Below are 20,314 nucleotides of genomic sequence, written 5' to 3' on the forward strand. Positions count from 1 at the left end.
ATTTATTTTGTGGTTTTGTTTTTGTGGCTCTTTTTGTTTCGCTTTTGTGACTGTGGAATGCAGTTCACCTACTGATTGATTGTGTGACTGCAGTACATTGTTTATTGATTTCATTTTATGGATTAATCGTCTCCTTAGGTAGTAAAATTCATGTTAAATTGCTGTTTTAGACGTTGTTTTTAAAAGTCTGGAACGGATTAATTCATTTTGCATTACTTTCTGTTGGAAAGCATGCCTTGGTTTTGGAATGCTTTGGTTTTGGAATGGACTTCCAGAATGAATTAAGTTCCATAGCCAAGGTACCACTGTACTTTATCAGAGGAAGTGGAGTCTAGTCCATAAAAGCATATGCCACACTAAATTTGTTATTATTTAAGGTGGCACCAGACTCTTCGTTGCTTTTGCTGCCAGAGATTAGCATAGCTAACTCTCTGGAAAGCTTCCAGGTTCAATTTCCACCCTGGTTTCTGTTATTCCCAAAATGACATACTCTTGCGTAGGTAAGTGGTTAAACTCGGTGTCCCCATTGTGTCTTGACCAATGATACAAACAGAACATTTCTCCATAATCAGACCTTTGGCTGATTGACATTCTATGGCCTTTAAAATGTTTTTGTGGGAGGGGAGTTATTAGTTTGTTTTTGTGTTATGTATTTTGCGTTCTCATTTTGTATTTTTGCATGTTGTGAACCGCCTTGTGCTCTTTGGATGAAGTGTGGTATGCAAATTAAATAAATAATCTAGTTGCAACTAACTCAAGTCTTGTGGTTCTCAATGGGACTAAACCTTGGCTAGACTGAAGCCAATAGGACTTGTCTGACAGCATCACAGTGTAAATAGACCATAAGGGCACAGTCATTATGCAGAACAACATCAGCTGGATATTCTTCCTTAGCACAACGGAATATATGTTGGTAGCATTAATGCTGCAGAGTGCAGAGTACCTGGGAGCCAGGAGATTGCTTTATGTGTGTGGCCACTGATTTGTTAGGACAAGCTTTGCTAACTGCATACTTGAGAGCAATTTTAATATGTAAAGAAAAGAGATTTCCTCTCCCCCTCCACCCACAGCGCTATGAGCAAACAAGTACAAATGAAAGAACAAGGAGCCACGTTTTCTGAGATGGTACTGCTAGTGGTGGTCTTTCCTCAACCTTAAAACTATGGAACATCAAAGAGGCATCCAGCAGCAGTGTCTAAATTGCAGGAAATTATATGTGCCTAATAACCAAGAATTAAATGCTCAGCCTGCTTTAAGTGCTAGTAATTTTACTCTGCTCTTTTTGTGCAAGCCAGCAGGGGTTTAGTATATGACAGGGGCTTGTACAATCGTTTTAGTCTTCTAACAGTTGCCCATGTTGGGGTGTGTTTGTGTGAAACAATAGGATCACGCCCCTCCCAGAGTCTGGCACTTTCCTGTCTCCTTGATTTTACTGGAAGGGTAAAGCATGCACATAAATATCTCTCCCTTCAATAAAAGGGGTGCCAAATTGTGACTGGGGTTTACATGGACATAAAAAAACAAACAAAACTTGCTCTATGCCTGTATTCTGTCCTTGACAAACGCTTATGAATCTTGAATTTTCACTCTTGCCACAGTAGTTTCTGTGACACCATATAAGCCCAGAACTAGAATAGAATGTTGCTTTTTATTGGTGGCATTTGAACGCCATGATTCAGTTCATGATCAATATGTGCACATCAAGAAAAGAAGAATGACGTCCTGATTTCCAAAGGCTATTGTGAACATTTTGGTCTGCAATAAACTTGCTGGCTGCTGTTTTCTTTTTCTCTCTTTTTTCCTTTTTGGTTGCCAGTTGACAATTGCCTGCCACCACCTGGTGTGCAAATCAGGGGCACAGAATTCATCAGGTTACACAGAGATCAAAAGGATCTATTGATTTATGGGCATAATGTAGATTTCCCTTTGTATACCCATATGGTAGTTTCATAGCAAAGGAATTCTTACTGATTTAATCTCTTTTGGGGGTTTGGATGTGGGGCTTTTATGACTTTCTTTCTAACATATTTTTCAAAGCAGCAGTAATTAAGATGGTTTGTCAGTAGCTCCATTATATACCCCTCCCAGTTTTCAAGAGTGAAAGCTATAAGTCACCTGTAAAAAATTTGCCTCGGGCTGACAGTTGGCAGAAAAGATTTTAGGAGCACAGGAGAATTTTGTGAATGATTATATACACTCTTTCAACACAGCTGCTGTGCAGCTCTGTTGTGTCATCTTTTGTATAAAGCACACCCCAATTTCACCAGATGTGCAGCTTTGGGAGTCTTTCCTCATGGTTGCAGACTGGGGTTTCAATTAGTAAAAGGATAGACCGGGGCTGGACCAAGACATTTTGGCACCTTAGGCTCACCACAAAATGGTACCTCTCTTTCCCTCCGGGGAAAAAGGAGTGAGGATCTACATCGGGAACAAGGGGGTGGGAAAATAAAGAGCTGCATTGGGATCTGCTGCTTCCGTAGATCCTGCCACCTGTGGCATTTGCCTGACCTTGCCTCATGGGTGGGCCAGCCCTAGCATAGACTTTAGAACAAACTAGCAAAACTAGTCTCATTATCTTAGCACAAATCCATGTATGTTATACTTCTGTCCTGCTGTTCAGTGGGATTAAATGCGCATAAATTTGCAGCCTTAAAAACATGTTAAGCATTCTTAGGTGGTTTTCAGCTAACTTCTCATGCTAGTGCAACCGGATTCCCCCCTCCCCCTTGTGTGGCTTTGCACCATCCCCACATCGGGAGAGTTGTGGGGGGAACCCAGAATGAATGGGGGGGGGGGGAGAACAGTCTGTTTTGCAAAAGGAAATCTTTGCAATGGTGGAATGCTAACCTTAGCTTCAGTGCCCCTGTTTTTAAAATGTATGCTTTAAAAAGGCCACTTCTCACTTAGCTGAGAGGAGCTGACTCATTTCAATGAGATAATTCTTACTTTACATTTTGCGTTCAACACACGAGTGCCATGCCATGTCAGATGTGATGTATAATATATGAAAAAAAACAAACAAACCTGCACAGTCTTCTTATCTGACACAGCACAATTTTGTACTCTGAAGCAAATCTGGATTTGTTGAAGTGTAATATAAACATCTGGGTAATTGGCAGCTAAGGCTATTGAAGTATTGTCTCAAATCAACATCATAGTGCTGGAGTAGTTTCATGGGATGCCTCAAAGCCCCAAGGAATTTAGTCCATTTTACTGTATAGAACAGGCTTCCTCAACCTCGGCCCTCCAGATGTTTTGAGACTACAATTCCCATCATCCCTGACCACTAGGCCCGCTAGCTAGGGATCATGGGAGTTGTAGGCCAAAAACATCTGGAGGTCCGATGTTGAGGAAGCCTGGTATAGAACACTAAGGAAACCTTTACTCAGCATCTCCTCAAGTTTAAGATTAGCAGGACTTGACACCACCATGATATATTGCCTGCCTAGCTTTATTTTCATATTGGCCACAGGACATAACAGAAATACAAAAACCTAAGGATGACTGCAAAACTCATATCTTATATAAAGGGATGGGGTTCCGTTTTAATGCAAATTTGCATGTCCCAAAACAATGTGCAAACATGAAACATAGCTATTCTTCAAAATGTGCACTACTCTGGATTATGCAGTGTGGCTCTCCAACCAAATAACGTGTTCAGTGTGTGTATATTAGGGGAGCATGTGTATAGAAATGCAGTGGGGGAAGGAATGTTTGTTGCTGTTGTTATTTTCTGCTTATAGATGTTAGTTTATCCTTGTTGCGTCATTTACCTCTGTATACTCATTGCATTACTTATCTGCACTGGATATTAGTTACCTATATACAGCATATGAAAGGTAAATAAAAAGGGTTTTATTAAAAGAATAATAAGAAGAAACCAATGCCCATATTGTTGGAAATAGCATACCAAAACATACATATTACGGGAAAGTGCTTGCAAAAATATGCATATTAGGAGAAATGTGACCTAAAATCCTGATAAATTCTTGTGAGGATTTTCTAAAAATAAAAATAAAAATGTTCAGACTCTCGTGAAAATGTGGGGAACTTAACTTGAGATTGGAAAAATGAGAAACTGAAATTGCAAGATTTGCCCATTCCTACTCATATGTTATTAGGGTGGACAAGAGGTAGGTTAATCAAGATTGTTCCTGGTTATTCATCTATCTTACCTTTTCGTCACTAAGCATTACCTTGTTGAAACCGTCCTAATTTAAGGTTGCTTTTGCTGAAATCAGGGATCAGTTTTTCAAATACCAGTGCTGAATTACTGTGTTCAGAACCACATAGAGCTGGAATTTTAATCGTTTTGAGACACTGTAGTGTCCCCACCTGCTTTTCTCTTCCTTTCCTTTTCATGCTCCTGATTTATATCTGAGTGAAAGGTATGCAGGTTGCGGGTAAAAAATCCAGGTACATTTTATTAACATGAGCGTGCAGCATACCACACTGGAGGGAACACCTACACACACACACACACACACACACACACACACACACTACCTTGAGGCATCTCTACTTTATTACCCTGTTTTCAGGCATGAAGTAAGTGAAGCATGTTGCCCTCTTTTTAGGAAGTTCTTATTAACCTACTTCAGTTGATCTGTTGATTTAGTTTGGTTTCCCTTTGATCAGATCAATCTTAATGAAGCCTCTGGAGACAGCAGGGCTGAATGAGGACATACAGTGGAATTGTGACAGAGCAAGAAAAATGAGTGCTTGTGGGGGTGCAAGGGGGTGCAACACTGCATGTGAATTACCAAAGACAGGATTGTGCAGACAACCCTTGCAGAAAATAGTGTGATGTTCAGATGACCTGCCCTTCATACACATTCCATAAAACTTTCTACAAAATCCCATGTTCTCTAGCAGCCTCCTCTAACTCGAGGTGGTCAGATATTGATGGACTACAACCTGCATCATCCATGATCATTAGCTGTGGTGGCTTGGAATGACGGGGACCCAGTATATGGAGACCCAAAGTTGGGGAAAGGTTGGTCTGAAGGAAGCGTCGATACACATGGGTTGATGCCTGGGTGTGAGTTGGTTTATTTGTGGTTGGATTGGATCATCGTCAGAGGAAGTACACAATCTGCCTCACTGTTCTTGGAGCTAAACCCAGGCATCCCCCAGTAGACAAGTGTCTTGCCCCTTCCCATCTCCCAGTTATTCAACGTATGTGATTGCTTGAAGGAAAGGCACTCTTCCATACAAGTTGCAGTTTAATAATAAAATTAAACAAGCCTGCAGTCCTAAGCATACCTACTGGGTAATTCCATCAAAGTTAACGGGACTTGACTGGATGGGAGTGCCAATGTGAAATACACTGTTGTTTCTTTTTCAGAAATCTTAAGATGGTGGACAGTGCTTGCCCGCCCCAGAAAAGTACTTTGCCTTCCCCCTCCTTCAGCATATTTTCTGTCGCCACCACTGATTCTCTTTCCCTGAACCCAAACCATCTGTATCTCCTTCCCTCTGCCTGTCCACCACAGTATATTAGATGAGGGAGGTGTAAAGTCCTGAGGTGGCAGAATGGCCTATATCGCTTCAAACTGCAGTTGGGGCAATACCAATGCTCTCCACTTAAATCTCCTTACCAATATAGGGGGGGGGGGAGAGAGAGAGAGAGAGAGACAGAGACAGAGACAGAGAGAGAGAGAGAGAGAGAGAGAGAGAGAGAGAGAAGGAGGTTGTATCTCAGCCTTCTGTCTTCAGTGCTAGGCCAGAGCCTCTTCTTCCATTGATCTGCTCCTTGGAAGGTGCAGGTAGGGGAGAAGACATTGCACTTAGCAAGGGAGAGGGGAGGGACTTCTCTTTCATTTCCTGCCTTTTTTAAGCAGGCCACTGCCTTTTTACATAATCCTGTTGCTAGTCAAGAGAAGCAGGATGCTGAACCCCTCATTTTGGAAACCCTTCTTAGCCCTTGGTCCCTGTTATTTCACAAAGCATCGTCGTCATCATTTATTAAATTTATATACTGTCCTTCATCAAGAGACCACAGGTTGCTTAACAATTGTAATCATGCTTTACAACACCATGTTAAGATTTACTCTTTCTTTACCATCGGTGTTGAACTGGTCTTCTGATAGCAGAGAGCAGGAGAGCGTTCCGGCAAGGACACGTTCAATGGCTCTCCCAGTGGGAAAGTGTGCAGCCAGAAAGGGAACATTCAGACACATGCAGGGGAATGCTGTGGGTTGCAGTGCTGAAGTCCTGGGAGGTATAGTGAGCTCATTGCAAATGCTGCCCTGCAGTCCTTTACCAGCAGTCTGTGTTCCTCTGAAGCTGGGGGATCAGACTGGACTTTCAGTTAAGCGTAAGTACAAACATGCCTAACCCAAACGAGGCTCTGCTGTAGTGCAGACAAGGGAGTGATACTTTAAAAAGAAATGAACTTGAACTGCAGCTGTTTACACACATTTCCCCCCTCCCCCTTTGAGTCACCAATGTCTGAAGAATGAGCTGTTAATGCAACGTCAGGGTTCAGTTCAATTCAGAGATGCATGGCATGTTGGTTATAGAGAGGAAGATTGCCATATTTTATTGGACATAACCACAGTTGTCACATATTAGACACCTCCACCACAACCCTGAAGGATTGTTTCATTGCAAAAGGAGAAACCAGAGGGAGTAAAAAAGGGAACAAGCTTGAAGAAAGAAAAGCAAGGGAGAGAGGACAGCAGTGGAATGAGAGAGAACAAAGACGCCTTTCTGAAGCACAGGTGTGCCACCTAAAATGGTAAAGAAAGCAGGGGAGAAAACTTGCATCCACTTGTTATCCACACATAAGGTGGTTTTATCGTGCTTAGGAAAACAAAATCCCCTGTCAATCATTCAACCCTTCATTTAAATTTTAATCTGGTTTAATATGAACCAAAAATTTAAAATCTTGGTTCAAGTACTTGCATTCCCCCTTGCACTCTCAGTCATACATAAAGTGTGTAATGTATGGGATGTAATTTGGCATATAGCAGGGATGGGAAATGTCCAGCCCATAAAGACAGCACCCCCATTTGACCACACCCACCGGCCCGACATCTGACGTCAGGTATGAGGAAGGATGGAAAATTTGTGGCCCACCAGATATTGTTGGATCCCCAACTCCCATCAACCTTGACCATTGTTCAGGCAACATCTTCTAGAGGAACCCAAGTTCTCCACCCATGACATAAATGTTCTGATGCTGAAACAGTACCTAGAAACAAAACATACAGCAATAGAAAGGCTTGATTTTGGGTAATCTCAGTGTGCCGAAACTGTACATGGGTTCCACTTCTGTTCAGTTTATATTATTTATATTTAATGGAGCAGGACGTCACTCGTAAAGCTTCATGCCAGAATAAATAAATAAATCTCTGAGGTACCACACTACTATTTATCTTCCCCTTTAAAGAAAAAAGAAAGGTGGGATATATATTGCATTAGGTAATGATAAAGAGATTGCGTTTCATTAAAAACAAAAACCACACATTGAAATACTACATTCCAACACATTAACACCAGTTGCTTCTGTTTTATTATCTTATCAGTCTTTTACAAGACTTAAACAAGACCGTAGTTTTTCACAGTTGGTGACTCCATTTAGGTTTTTAATTACAAGTAGCAGCTGAAATGGCTTGGATTGTTACAATTTTCAGTTGCAAAAAAACGATAGCTTCCAGGAACAACTGGTAAAAAACAAACCCTAAATAGTGCATTTGTTCAGTTTGCATTGTAGTAGCAGATACTTTCACAGGCTGCTGCACACCATTTGCCGTGCAAAAACAATTTGATTAATGAAGTCGTGGATGGTGGGCAGAAATCTCTGGAAATATCCAGGCTGGTTCCCTTTGGGGTAGTGGCAGTGTAAATGTTTGAGATACAGAGACTTTATTGACCGAAAGATTTATTAACTCGGCTGGCTTTTAATATGTAACCTGGGGTGGGCAGATTTAAATTAAGAACTCTGTGTGTAGAGGAAAAATAGCTATACATTCCACATTAGAGTATTTAGGTTGGAGGGCGGAAAATTTCTGATAAAAATAGACAATTCCAAAACTGAGTAATTACAACATCACCTGGGTGTACACACACGGGGGGGGGGGGGTTTAAATCATTGAGCTCTCCAGATTTCTGTGCCTAGTTTTTGTTTTATTTTTAAAAATGAAGAAGGGAAAGAATATTACATCCAAAGTTTGATCAAATTTAGGCAATTCCCTTTCAGAGTGGTTCTCAAACTGTGGCTGCAACAGGCAGAAAAATCATTTAGTGGTCCCACCAAGGCTCTCAGCGTTTTTCAAGTGGTCCATCTGAGGGGCTGAGGAGAGTTTTGAGAATCGCTTTTCTGATAGTAAACCCAGACAGTCAAGCGTTAGTCAGTCTGGAAACTAAATAGACTCACTCAAAAATAAGCCAGTGGTTTCCACATACTCAGGGGACACCCTAGGTGTGTTGATGTATGCAAGTTTGTAAATCAACAGAAAAATATATATATATTAAGAAACTCTAAGCAACCAAGCAAGGACCCATGGGATTCCAGGATATACAAAATGTTAAGACATTAGTCTGAGAAGGAGGGAAGGAGATAACAAGATGGAGGCAGAGAAGAGAGAATAGGCTTGTTCAGGCCAGTGACACCTTATAGTAGGCATCCTTGATGAGGGATTGGGATTGCAGAAAAACATGCCATGAGTTTGTTTGTTTTGTTTGTTTAAAAAAAATGTACAGGGATGTTTCAGAGTGGAGAAAATCTATGCTGGCTGGGGCTGTTGAGAATTACTATCCAAAACACTTTGTGGGCAGCAGGTAGGCAAAGTCTGGTCTTAGCTTGCATTGTTTGTTTTCCTCGAAGTGGCTCATACTGAAGCGACAAGGTCTAGAGTGAAATGTTTGTTTGGTGGTGCAGGTGCAGTTTTGTGTTTTAAGGTGAGTGTTGGCTGTCAGAAGCTCTGTGTCATGCCTTGCTCCCATAAAAGCTGGTTGCTTTTCTGTGACAGATAAGCCCTGCATTGAAGGGTATCAGTGCCCCACCCTCACGGAGCAAACATTAAGTGAGCTATTCAGAAATAAAGCTTTGTCTATATTACCACTTAATTCAGCTCCAGCACACTTGCACCACTGGTGGTGGAAGCTGAGTACACATGACGCTAGCCACAATCCATAGGAAACCAGTTCAGGCAGTCATTGCGCATGTGCAGATTACAGCGCATGCGCAGATTACAGTTTCAGTGAACTGGAGTTTGGTGCACTGAAACAAATAAGGTAATGGGCATTGGTTATGTGACTTAAAATGTAGCAGAGGAAAACAACTTTGCTGGGCTCCAAGCTGCTAATGTGTACATACCCTATATTATGGCCCAAGATTCTTTGGCTAGTTTGGTGTTTGAAGAGTACAGAACGAGATACTTAAAGAGAGAACAGAAACAATAGTTTCAAGGACTGGGAGAAACAAAGTTCTCTGTATTGCAACACTGTGTACGGTCAAAGCTATGCAAAGCTTTAGAATACAGTGGACCCTCTAGTTACGTACCGCTCTGGACACGGCAAACCCGGAAGTGTATACTTCTGAGTTTTGCTGTGCGCCTCTGCCTACGAACTTTTCGGGTTGCGGTCGGACCCCTGGAATGAATTTAATTCATATCCGGAGGGTCCACTGTACAATCATACCTTGGTCTAAGAACAGTCCTGTTAATGAACGATTCGGGCAACGCACTCCGCAGAACTGGAAGTAGATGTTCCTACTGGAAGTAGGCTAGCAAGCTTTGCTCTGGAAGACGAACAGAAGACAACCCAGCACTGGCAATCGGAAGCCTCATTGAGGAAAGTGTGCCTCAGTTTAAGAACGCTTTCAGTATAAGAATGGACTTCTGGAATGAATTAAGTTCATAAATGGAGGTACCACTGTATTTCAAGGGTGAGTCTACTCCTGTTACCACTCTTCAGTTGTGCATGAGGGATAAATAGTTGTCAACTCAAATGGAAATAAAGCAAAAATAATGCATGGTTCTAAGCAGACAAGATCGAAGATAATATTTTTAAAGAACGGTGTGTGCCTCCTTATACTGGTCTGCAGCAAACATAGGAACCAAGTCCTAGGGGCCATGGGGGCTTCGGACCCCACAATAAAATATTTGAGGGGGCTGGGCCCCCACAAAGTTGATGGGCACTCCTCTTAAAGTGGTGTGTGTGCACTGCATCATGTGATCGATTATGCATGGCATGGCTTACCTTGGGCCCCCACAATATTTTATTCAAGTTGGCACCCCTGGCAGCAAGGAAAACCAGCATCCTTTTGGGGGGGAAGCACTTTCTACTTGGTATTGGTGGCTGGAATTATTCTAGAGTTATAACATAATAACTTTGCTAACAAATTGGACTTGTTTTTGTGTGACAGTATAGTCTCTGGGCATGTTTGCATGTCACAGTAAGTCAGCATTGCTTCCATGGGGCAGGATTCAACTAATGCGTACTGTCAGCGGAAGCCCTTTGCAATGACTTTTTCTTGTGCAATGGGGCTTTCCCCCATCTCCTCCCCCTGTGCCCGCCGACATTGGCTTGGGGGTAGATCAGAAGAATCCATGGAAAAGCACATGGTGGTGGGTAGGAGAGGGGGCATCACTCTGTGTGGCAAGCCAAAATGCTTGCACTGACAGAACGATTAGTGCAACATTGAATTCCTCTCATGATTTATCAGGAATAAGCAGATATATTCTACTGTGCTCTTCCCTTGTCATGCACAGGGAAATGCAAAGCAAGAAACCACAGCCTGAGATGTTCAGACCCAAGTTCATTGTTTGCTTCCTCTTAAGTAGTCAGGAATTTTTAGTCAACAAACCATGCTTTTATGGCTAGTAATTCTGGTTTGCCAGGGAGCAACGGTGCATAATCCAGGACATCTCAAGAAGCCAAGTTTAGTATCAATTTCCTGATTTGTTTCTCTCATGCGCACCAGGGAAGGAGGAGCTCAGCAGGAGCAATTAATCAGCACGCAGCTAGTTTCCAATAAACCGTGGTAAGTTAGAAACCCTGAAGTATGGACATGGCCCGGTGTGTTGGGATGTTCGTATGGGTATTGTTTCATTTATTTGGTGACCAGATGGAGATAAACATATCCTACACAAGACTTTGTGTGTCCTAGGAAGAATTGGGGATTAATTTGGCCTGCTAAACATGGAACATTCTTCTGGAAATAATCTATGACAAACTGTAATACCCAGTCACCTTCACATGTTTGCAATGGCCATTGGTTTTTAGCCAATGAAACTTGACTTGACTTGTGCACGTTGAGTGGGAGAAGAAGCACAGGCTGGTTCCCAGCACCTTAACTGGCTGCAGTTCAGATCCCAGTGTCCAAAAAAGGGTTTGGGAACTCTGCAGATCTCATCTTATCTTATGCCATCTAGTGGTGAATCTGAATAGCAGTCGTATACAGTCCACTAATATCTGACACGTCCACGTTGTGTTTGTGCAATATTCAGAAGTGCCAACAATGTTCCTGCATGACAACATGAACCGTGTGCGTGCTTGTCAGCTTTGACACATGTGTATTCTGTTGTAAATCATGTCATTCATGGCAAAAATGCTTTGTGATATTGATGATACATTTTGTGGAAGGGCTGTAGTTCAACTTCCAGCATTTCCAGGGAGAGATGGACAAGAGTCCTGTCTGAAACTCAGGACAGCCTCTGTCAGGCAGTGTTACTGAGATCGATACACCAGTGGCCTGACCCACAGCTTTCTATGTTCCATATTCATCTTTTCACCAAACCTTTGGATTAAATCCATCCTTGGTTTGAATGTGTGACTGCACTTATTAAGTTCTTTTGTCCTTTATATAACCAATATCAAATCCACCCTCCCATTTTGGTAAATGAGTCTTTGTGACTTGGAAAAATTCTTTAATGTTTATCCATGAAGACTTTTTCTTTAAATGTGACCTTTAGTGGGAGAAATTACACTGAATGCCTTTTTATTTCTCATTAGCATCTGCAGATCTGCGTGTGGAATTCTGATACCTTCAAGCTGAGCATTGATACTTGCTGATTTGATGGCATTGTGCAAGATGAGAGATGCAAAATAGGCAAGTAGGTAACTATTGGAGCAACTACTTTTTGAATATGCATGCTACCTGTTAAAGATAGATAAGCATTAATTAAGAAATTTAAAATGCATGCAGTAATGACGATGTGTGAACTTGTTTTGCATTCAGCAGAAAATGGACAGCCTAGAAATCATAGTGTTGTAGATTCTGACCAGAGTCTTGAAAACCCTCTTTAAAAAATAAACCCAAGGCCTGTATGCTTCTGCAGTTCAGATTGCCAGTGGCCACTGCAACCCGCACTGATCTTTCTTTCTAAAAAAGCTTAATTTTATTCATTCAAGCTTGTTAATGGATGTTTTTTCTTAACCTCCTCTGCTCTATCACAACCGCTGCACTTATGAAAGGCCTTTTGCTGTAATATGTAGCAGTGCTGTGATGTACATTACAACCAGGCCAGCAGAAGGCAGTGCCAGCTTAGCTTTGTGGAGCTGATGTCACCTTTAATTCATGTATGCCCCCTAGGCCATTGCTGGGACTAACAGTGCTGGCAGAGGTGGATGTGAGTAACGTATTGTACAGAGTGTGCCAGACATAAAATAAGTTCTCAGGCTTTTTTTTGGTAATGATACATTCTTTCTCCCCTTCTTTCTCTCAGTTATAAGAACCTTATGCTTTGATGTGCAACAAACAGCATGCCGTTCCTCTGTCAAATGTTGGCTGCAGCTTTTGTTCAGCTCTTCATAGTCTCCAATAGTTGGATTCTAGCCAAGAACATCAACTTCCATAATGTGAGACTTCCAGTAGACCGTAAGTAGCCAGTTACAGTTCTGTTACAGTTTTGTTGGCTGTGCCAGTGCATATGTTTTCAACTCTTTGGGCATTTTCTATTTGAAATGCCTTGTATCATCATCATCATCATCATCATCATCATCATCATCATCATCATGAATTCACAATGCATTTCTAATAGGCCTAAAAGCTAAACATCAACTTGATTTTCTCTGATAGTTGTTAATTTTTTGGCTGAACCCTTGATTAAAGCACACCTGCATGTTCCTCTTTTTATTACTTTTGCTACATCTTTCTCATACTGTTGTTTAGGACACATTCTGCTGAGATTTTGCATCTGTAATTGAACATAGCGGTTTTCCATGTGTTGCCTTGCTCTTTGGATGTTGTATCACAAGAAACCAGGGGCTGGATGGGCTCCTCATTTAACGTCTGTCTGCACCACTGTATTGTAGTTAGTGCTGATCTGTTTTATTTAACCTGGTATGGTGGGTACCCCACAATGGGCTATGCTGCCACCGAGAGCTCTTGAGATGGAGAATAAAATCAGGAAAGCATCCAAAAGGCAAAATCCACTTTGAGTATCTCGGTTGGGTGTGAGAGACAGGATATAAATGATTAACGGTTGCATGCAGAGAAAACTGAGCAAAACTCCACTCGTGCAATGGGGCTTTCCTAGCTCCTCCCCGCATGGCAGCCCCCTCCACACACCTGAAACCCACTCTTAAATCAATAGGCCCATAGTGAGTGTACTTAGGATTGTGATGCAATTCAACAAGGCTCATTGCTGTTTGGTTCCCCTCTCTCCGGAACCTAACTGGGGAAGAACTGAATTTGGGGTTATGACATTTGGGATTCTGAAACTATTTACTTCTTTTCATTTCTTTATTTTTATTTTTTAATTTCAAAGCTACTCCATTTCCAAGCAGCTTCAAGTGTTTTACATGTGACAATGTGGTTGACAATTACAACTGTAACAGATGGGCTGAAGACAAATGGTGTCCTCAGAGTAAGTACATGGGGAACAGTAAGATATTTAATGTTATTTGTTCTGGCTTTTTCATCAGACTACACCATATTTTTAGGGACCCGGGTGGCGCTGTGGGTTAAACCACAGAGCCTAGGACTTGCTGATCAGAAGGTTGGCGGTTCGAATCCCCGCAACGGGGTGAGCTCCCGTTGCTCAGCCCCTGCTCCTGCCAACCTAGCAGTTCAAAAGCATGTCAAAGTGCAAGTAGAGAAATGCTGTTTGTTTCTGTGCGCTGCTCTGCTCTGGTTCGCCAGAAGTGGCTTAGTCATGCTGGCCACATGACCCAGAAGCTGTATGCCGGCTCCCTTGGCCAATAAAGCAAGATGAGCGCCGCAACCCCAGAGTCGGCCACGACTGGACCTAATGGTCAGGGGTCCCTTTACCTTACATCATATTTTAGATATCGAAGTGGCTAAGAAGGTATTTAAAACTATTGGCTTTAGAGTACACTGCTATACTTGCCATGCTTCTTATTTCTCACAGAGCCAATCACATGTATATCTGACTTTGGTGTCCTTCATATGGCTTATCAGTAACTTCATTTTATGTTGTTGCTGTAAGGCTCTTTCCCATAGGACTGTTTTTCATTCCCAGCTTGTCATCCACTGCACAGAAAAAAAACACAAGCCCGAACCCACCAATAGGATGCCAAGACTTTAACATGTCACAAATCAGCAGTTCCTCTGTAATATATGAAGGGCACCTTTGGAACATGTTATTGGAAAACAAAATGGCGACTTGGTAGTGGAAAGGTGGTGTTCATTCCTTGAGTTTTTGTCTAGGTAACACCCACACCCCCAATCTCTATGTGTGCCGCAGATTACATTTAGATGCAAGCAGTGCTGTCTTGCCTTCTGTGTGGGAAAATGTGCTGCTCAAAGAATGGGTGCAGGGTGGGTTGTGCTAGTATCCTGGCCACCTTCTCCAGTACCTTGGGAAAACCTGCACCCAGTGGAATGCAGGAGAGTATGTTAATATGTAGGGATTTCCCATCTAAGGAAGAACAGGACCAGAAAGTGTATGCCCCAATTTCAGAGCCAGTAGAACAAACTTTTAAAATATTCTGAAGCAAGGAGAGATGTGTCTGTGGTCAAACCAGGTGATGCAGGGCAGTGGAGGCAGAAAAAGAATGCCTTATTTATAAAAAACTCCAGACATCTTGAGTTCTGGTCAGAAAGTCCAGTCTCTGATTTGAATCTCACTGCATCAACTCTGTTACTGATTTTCTCTTCTTCCTTTTGGTTGCTTAGACACAGAGTACTGCTTGACAGTCCATCACTTCACCAGTCATGGAAGGAGCACCTCTGTCACTAAAAAATGTGCTACCAGAGAAGAGTGCCGTTTTGTTGGATGTCGCCACCACAGGGAAACTAGTCACACTGTGAGCATTGTCTTTTTGTGTACAGGAAAGTACTTTAGAACATGGTGCCCTCTCTGTCCTCCACACCCAAGGCATAAATTAGGCAATCATTACACTCAGAAGACAACAGTAATCCCCATCCCAAGTATAGTTGTTGCCTGCATTGGTGATGATGGTGATGATGTACAGTGGTACCTCTGGATGTGAATGGGATCTGTTTCAGAGTCCCATTCACATCCTGAAGCAAACGCAATCCGCATCTGTTCATGCGTGGGTCATGATTCGCCGCTTCCACGCATGCACGTGACCTCATTTTGAGCATCTGCGACTTCAACCCAAGGTATGACTGTATTAAATTTCTATACTGCCCTTCATCCAAGGATCACAGGGCAGTTTACAGGATAAAAACACAAAAACACACAACATAGTAACAAACAAAAACAGTACCCCCCCCCAGTTTAAAAGGCCATAGTGTGTATTATTAATTATTAAATTTATTTTAGTCACTCACCAGGAGCAGCTTATTATGCACATATTAGCGTTCCAGAAGAAGCTGATTACATTGCACAGAACATACAAATAATTTTTGCTTGGTTTGCGTTTGTTTATATAGGTTGCAGAACATCACTTTACCTAGAATTTTGATTTTTTTAATTTATTTTAAGGACACAATCCTGCCCAAGAGGCTGGAAAAAGCAAGTTTTCCTTGGCCCTTGTGTTCTTGCTGATAGCCGAGGTCCCAGACTGTCAGACATCTGTGATCAGGCTGCTAAGGGAATATCTGTATGTGGGTTAATACATTTTGACCTAGATATTGCAAGCATGTAGTAGACAAAATGATGTGTGTTTATATGTAGCTGAATCACTGACTGAGGTCTTCACTGTTGGGAATTGGTGTGGCCTATTGACAGAAGTGCCATGCATGGACATTGGCTGAAGTATCAGCTCAGTTACAGAACCCGCTGGGTGCTTTTGGCATCTCATTCAGGCTGAATCTCAGTCTCACAACCATAAAATGGGGACAATGGACATTATTCTCACAGAGCTGATGTAGAGGAGAAAAACCATGATAATTATGAAGCAGGGGGAAGCCAGAACATTCAACAGTGCTGGCCACAGATGAAGGATGTTTCCTTTGTACTCACATGGTTTACCATTCTGTTGCTGGCAATGGGAATCTGCAAGTGTACATTCTTCTAGATTGCACATCACATGTCAAGAGCATTACACAAATTATTAACCTTCTGTTTAAAAGCACACATTTAGCAGGGATTCAGCCCTTTATTATGCATTTAACAATTACATAAAAATGTCAAGTTTCCGTTAATTAATTATGGTAAAGAAACTGCTGCCATATGAGGCTGTGACATTTAGGTTGCTTCCACTGTAATTAGCTCTTTTCTCAGGAATTACTGTCGTTCATTCACTCATTTCTTACAGAGGATCCAGACAATGCCATTGCCAAATTGTTATATCCCAGGAGTCCCCATCCCTTTCTGCCGGGCTCGATTTGTGGCATTTGTTTTCTATTTCTTGCTGCACAACACAAATGCAATGTAGACAGGCAAAGCATTGCTGAGGATTGCAACTTTTACTTCTGTAGAAGCATTGCGGCTGCTGTTTCTCCGCTTTCAGTTTGGTTGACGGATAATAATGAACTGCCATTTAGCTCCTGTTCTGTTCAAGAGCAGTGGGTTCCTTTCTGCCTCCTTGACACAGAGGTACAGTACATTTGGATAACATAGTGCCATATTACTGCTCTGTGGAACTTCCTTTCTAGTTAAGTGTAAGGAACTTGGTGTGGAAGCAACTTTAATTGTTACCAAATGAATGATTTAAAAAACTTTTAATTTTAAATACCGTATTTTTCGCCCCATAAGACGCACTTTTTCCCCTCCAAAAATGAAGGGGAAATCGGGGTGCGTCTTATGGGGCGAATGCCTGCAAGCCTCGCGCGCCCGGCAGGAGGTCCGACCGGGTGCGCGAGGCTTGGGGCGGCAGCCTGTCGCCCGAAGCACGGGGAGCCCTCTGGAGGGCTCCCCCTGCTTCGGGCGAGTGTCTGCAAGCCTCGCGCACCCGGCAGGAGGTCCCACCGGGTGCGCGAGGCTTGGGGCGGCAGCGGACTGCTTGCGCGCACCGAGAAGCTTGGGGCCAGCTGAGCTCAGCCCGCCCCAAGCTTCTCGGTGCGCGCAAGCAGTCCGCTGCCGCCCCAAGCCTCCCGCACCCGGCAGGAGGTCCCGCTGGGTGCGCGAGGCTTGGGGCGGCAGCGGACTGCTTGCGCGCACCTAGAAGCTTGGGGCCAGCTGAGCTCAGCCCGCCCCAAGCTTCTCGGTGCGCGCAAGCAGTCCGCTGCCGCCCCAAGCCTCGCGCACCCAGCGGGACCTCCTGCCGGGTGCGGGAGGCTTGGGGCGGCAGCGGACTGCTTGCCGGCATGCAGAAGCTTGGGGCGTGCTGAGCTCAGCACGCCCCAAGCTTCTAGGTGCGCGCAAGCAGTCCGCTGCCGCCCCAAGCCTTGCGCACCCAGCGGGACCTCCTGCCGGGTGCGGGAGGCTTGGGGCGGCAGCGGACTGCTTGCCGGCACGCAGAAGCTTGGGGCGCGCTGACCTCAGCTTGCCCCAAGCTTCTGGATTAGCGCAGCGCACCTGGGGGGGAAATAATTTTTTCCCCCTTTATTTCCCCCCCTAAAATCTAGGTGCGTCTTATGGGCCGGTGCGTCTTATGGGGCGAAAAATACGGTATGTGACTTCCAATAAATCAGGAAACAGATCGCTTGCTTATTTGTAATGCAGGTACTTGCGAAACAAAACACCAACCCACAGATGCCAGGTACCACCATAAAAGAGGCATCCCTCTGCCATGGTGTATTGATGGAATGCCTTTTCTTAAGTTGAGCCTACTATAGCAAAACAAAAAATGCTCCTTCAGAATGTTTTTTTTCTTCACATGCAACTTTTTGCAGATGTAATTCATTGATTAATTAAATTTAAAAATCATATGTTGTCTTTTAAAACTTACAGGAATGCATCTCTTGCTGTGAAGGGATGATCTGCAATGTAGACATACCAACAAATCATACTAATGCAGTATTTGCAGTTGTCCATGCTCGGAGGACGTCTGGCAGCAGCAGACAGGTTGCTAGTATCCTGTTGCTGGTTTCAGTCACCGCCATTTTTGTTTTGTGACATGACTCTTTCTGTCGAGCAGACTTAATTTGTCACTTGGAGCTATATGAAGACCGTCTCTCAGATGGTGACCAGTACTACTTTTCTAGAAAAAGAGGTGCCAGAACTCACCTTGAACGCCTCCCTTGTCCTCTTAGAAGGGCAATGGCACCCATATGAGATGGTAACAAAGAAGAAGAATCCTCATGACATCTACTAAACAAAGAAAAAATATAGAATGGTGCTGTGTTCTGTTGTTTTTGAAGAGTGCTACTTTTACGGTGAAGACACCAGCAGATGCTTGTTCAAAATGTTAAAAAGACCAAACATGATGACCAAATGTTGTATTGACTTGGCTAGTTACTGGAATTCTAGTCAGTGGAAGAGTTTCTGGTTGACAGGAGAATTTGTACATTTTGCATATTATCTTAATAAGGAATTGTTCTTTTCCCCCTCTGATATGGAGGTTAAGCATTGAACCCTCATGTCTCCCCCCATATCACTTTTAAGAATAGTCAATTTGATGAAGATGAATCTTTAAAATGGATGGAACAGTGTGGCATCTGCTAAAACATCCTATTTATTGGGACATCAAGCCATACCACAGCAATAAAATGTGAATTACATGGTTTTTCTCTTACTACATCAGTTCTTCAATAATAAACTATCGAAAATTCATGGAGGAATCTATATAATTACAGATAGGTATCAGTGCTCAATAGGGACGCGGGTGGCACTGTGGGTTAAACCACAGAGCCTAGGACTTGCCAATCAGAAGGTCGGCTGTTCGAATCCCCACGACAGGGTGAGCTCCCATTGCTCGGTCCCTGCTCCTGCCAACCTAGCAGTTCGAAAGCACATCAAAGTGCAAGTAGATAAATAGGTAGGAAGGTAAACGGCATTTCCGTGCGCTACTCTGGTTCACCAGAAGTGGCTTAATTATGCTGGCCACATGACCCGGAAGCTGTACGCCAGCTCCCTCGGCCAATAAAGCGAGATGAGCGCCGCAACCCCAGAGTCGGCCACGACTGGACCTAATGGTCAGGGGTCCCTTTACCTTTTTATCAGTGCTCAATACAAACGTCTCTGTGTGAGGCTGGAAAAGACTCTTGTCCGAAATCTCAGAGAGCAGTTGCTGATCACTGTAGACAGTTACTGAGCTAGATGGACCAAGGTCTGACTCAGTTTACTAGGTTTCTTCTTGCAACTATGGTTTGGAAATTCAGATATCATAGTCAGCACAAACCTTGGTTTTGCAAGCCTATTTCTAATTATAGTGTGCTAACTAATTACAACCTATGGCATCTCTACTTTTCTGTCATGGATCAGTATCTTTCACCATGTCTTTCACCATGAACCCATGTATAAAGTGGGGTGTTTTTTGGGTGGGGACAGGTGCCTGAGTGTAAGGCAGTGTGTGGAAATTCTGGACCCCTTCACAGCCCAGAAAAAAGCACCTAAAGCCTTTAGTTTAGATCCTGCCACTAGTTCAGCACAATAGTCAAGAAGAAGACAAAGGGGAAACTCTAGTGTATGCACGGAAACAGTTTGCATGTGGCCAATGAACCCACACTGGGTGGAGGCCACCAGTATCCATTGGCATTACAAACAGCGCATGAATTGGAAACCTATACAGCTAGTGAGAAAGCGTTTAATACACCTGAAATTTTGTAGCTTAGCAAAACCTATTGTGCTCTTCCCCCTACTACCCCCAATTGTTTTCAATGTGTGTAACTTGTCTGGATCTTGTTCATCATGACCTTACAGAAAATAATTAGCAATATTATACAGTGGAAACTAAACAAAACCCCGAGGTCCTGTAGGTCATTCCTCATCAGTGCACAATAGTTTCCTCTTGTAAAATTTGCCTTCATGGTTCCTCCCCCTCCTCCTTTTGGAGGGGGCGGCTTTATTCAGTCACCCTGTGGATTTTGAATGTGTTCTTAGTGGCC

The 20,314-nt window shown here is 43.1% G+C and overlaps 1 protein-coding gene across 9 annotated transcripts in view; it reads left to right on the forward strand.

Moving 5' to 3' along the window:
• Positions 1-18,991, forward strand: part of LYPD6B (LY6/PLAUR domain containing 6B) — a 63,776-nt gene extending 44,785 nt beyond the window's left edge. For 3 of the 9 annotated variants that reach the window (XM_081168035.1, XM_081168034.1, XM_081168037.1), the window contains 5 exons: positions 11,965-12,065; positions 12,678-12,829; positions 13,722-13,820; positions 15,092-15,222; positions 18,219-18,991. In XM_081168035.1, the coding sequence (XP_081024161.1) occupies positions 12,715-12,829; positions 13,722-13,820; positions 15,092-15,222; positions 18,219-18,383 (510 nt within the window). In that variant the 5' untranslated portion in view covers positions 11,965-12,065; positions 12,678-12,714 and the 3' untranslated portion in view covers positions 18,384-18,991. Of the gene's footprint in view, positions 1-8,709; positions 8,788-11,964; positions 12,070-12,677; positions 12,830-13,721; positions 13,821-15,091; positions 15,223-18,218 lie in introns of all 9 variants that reach the window. The other 6 variants (XM_081168040.1, XM_081168039.1, XM_081168038.1 and 3 more) reach the window with 4 other exon arrangements.
• Positions 18,992-20,314: the final 1,323 nt, after the last annotated feature.

The sequence above is a fragment of the Podarcis bocagei genome (assembly GCF_964188305.1).
Source record: "Podarcis bocagei genome assembly, chromosome: 1".
NCBI lineage: Eukaryota > Metazoa > Chordata > Lepidosauria > Squamata > Lacertidae > Podarcis > Podarcis bocagei.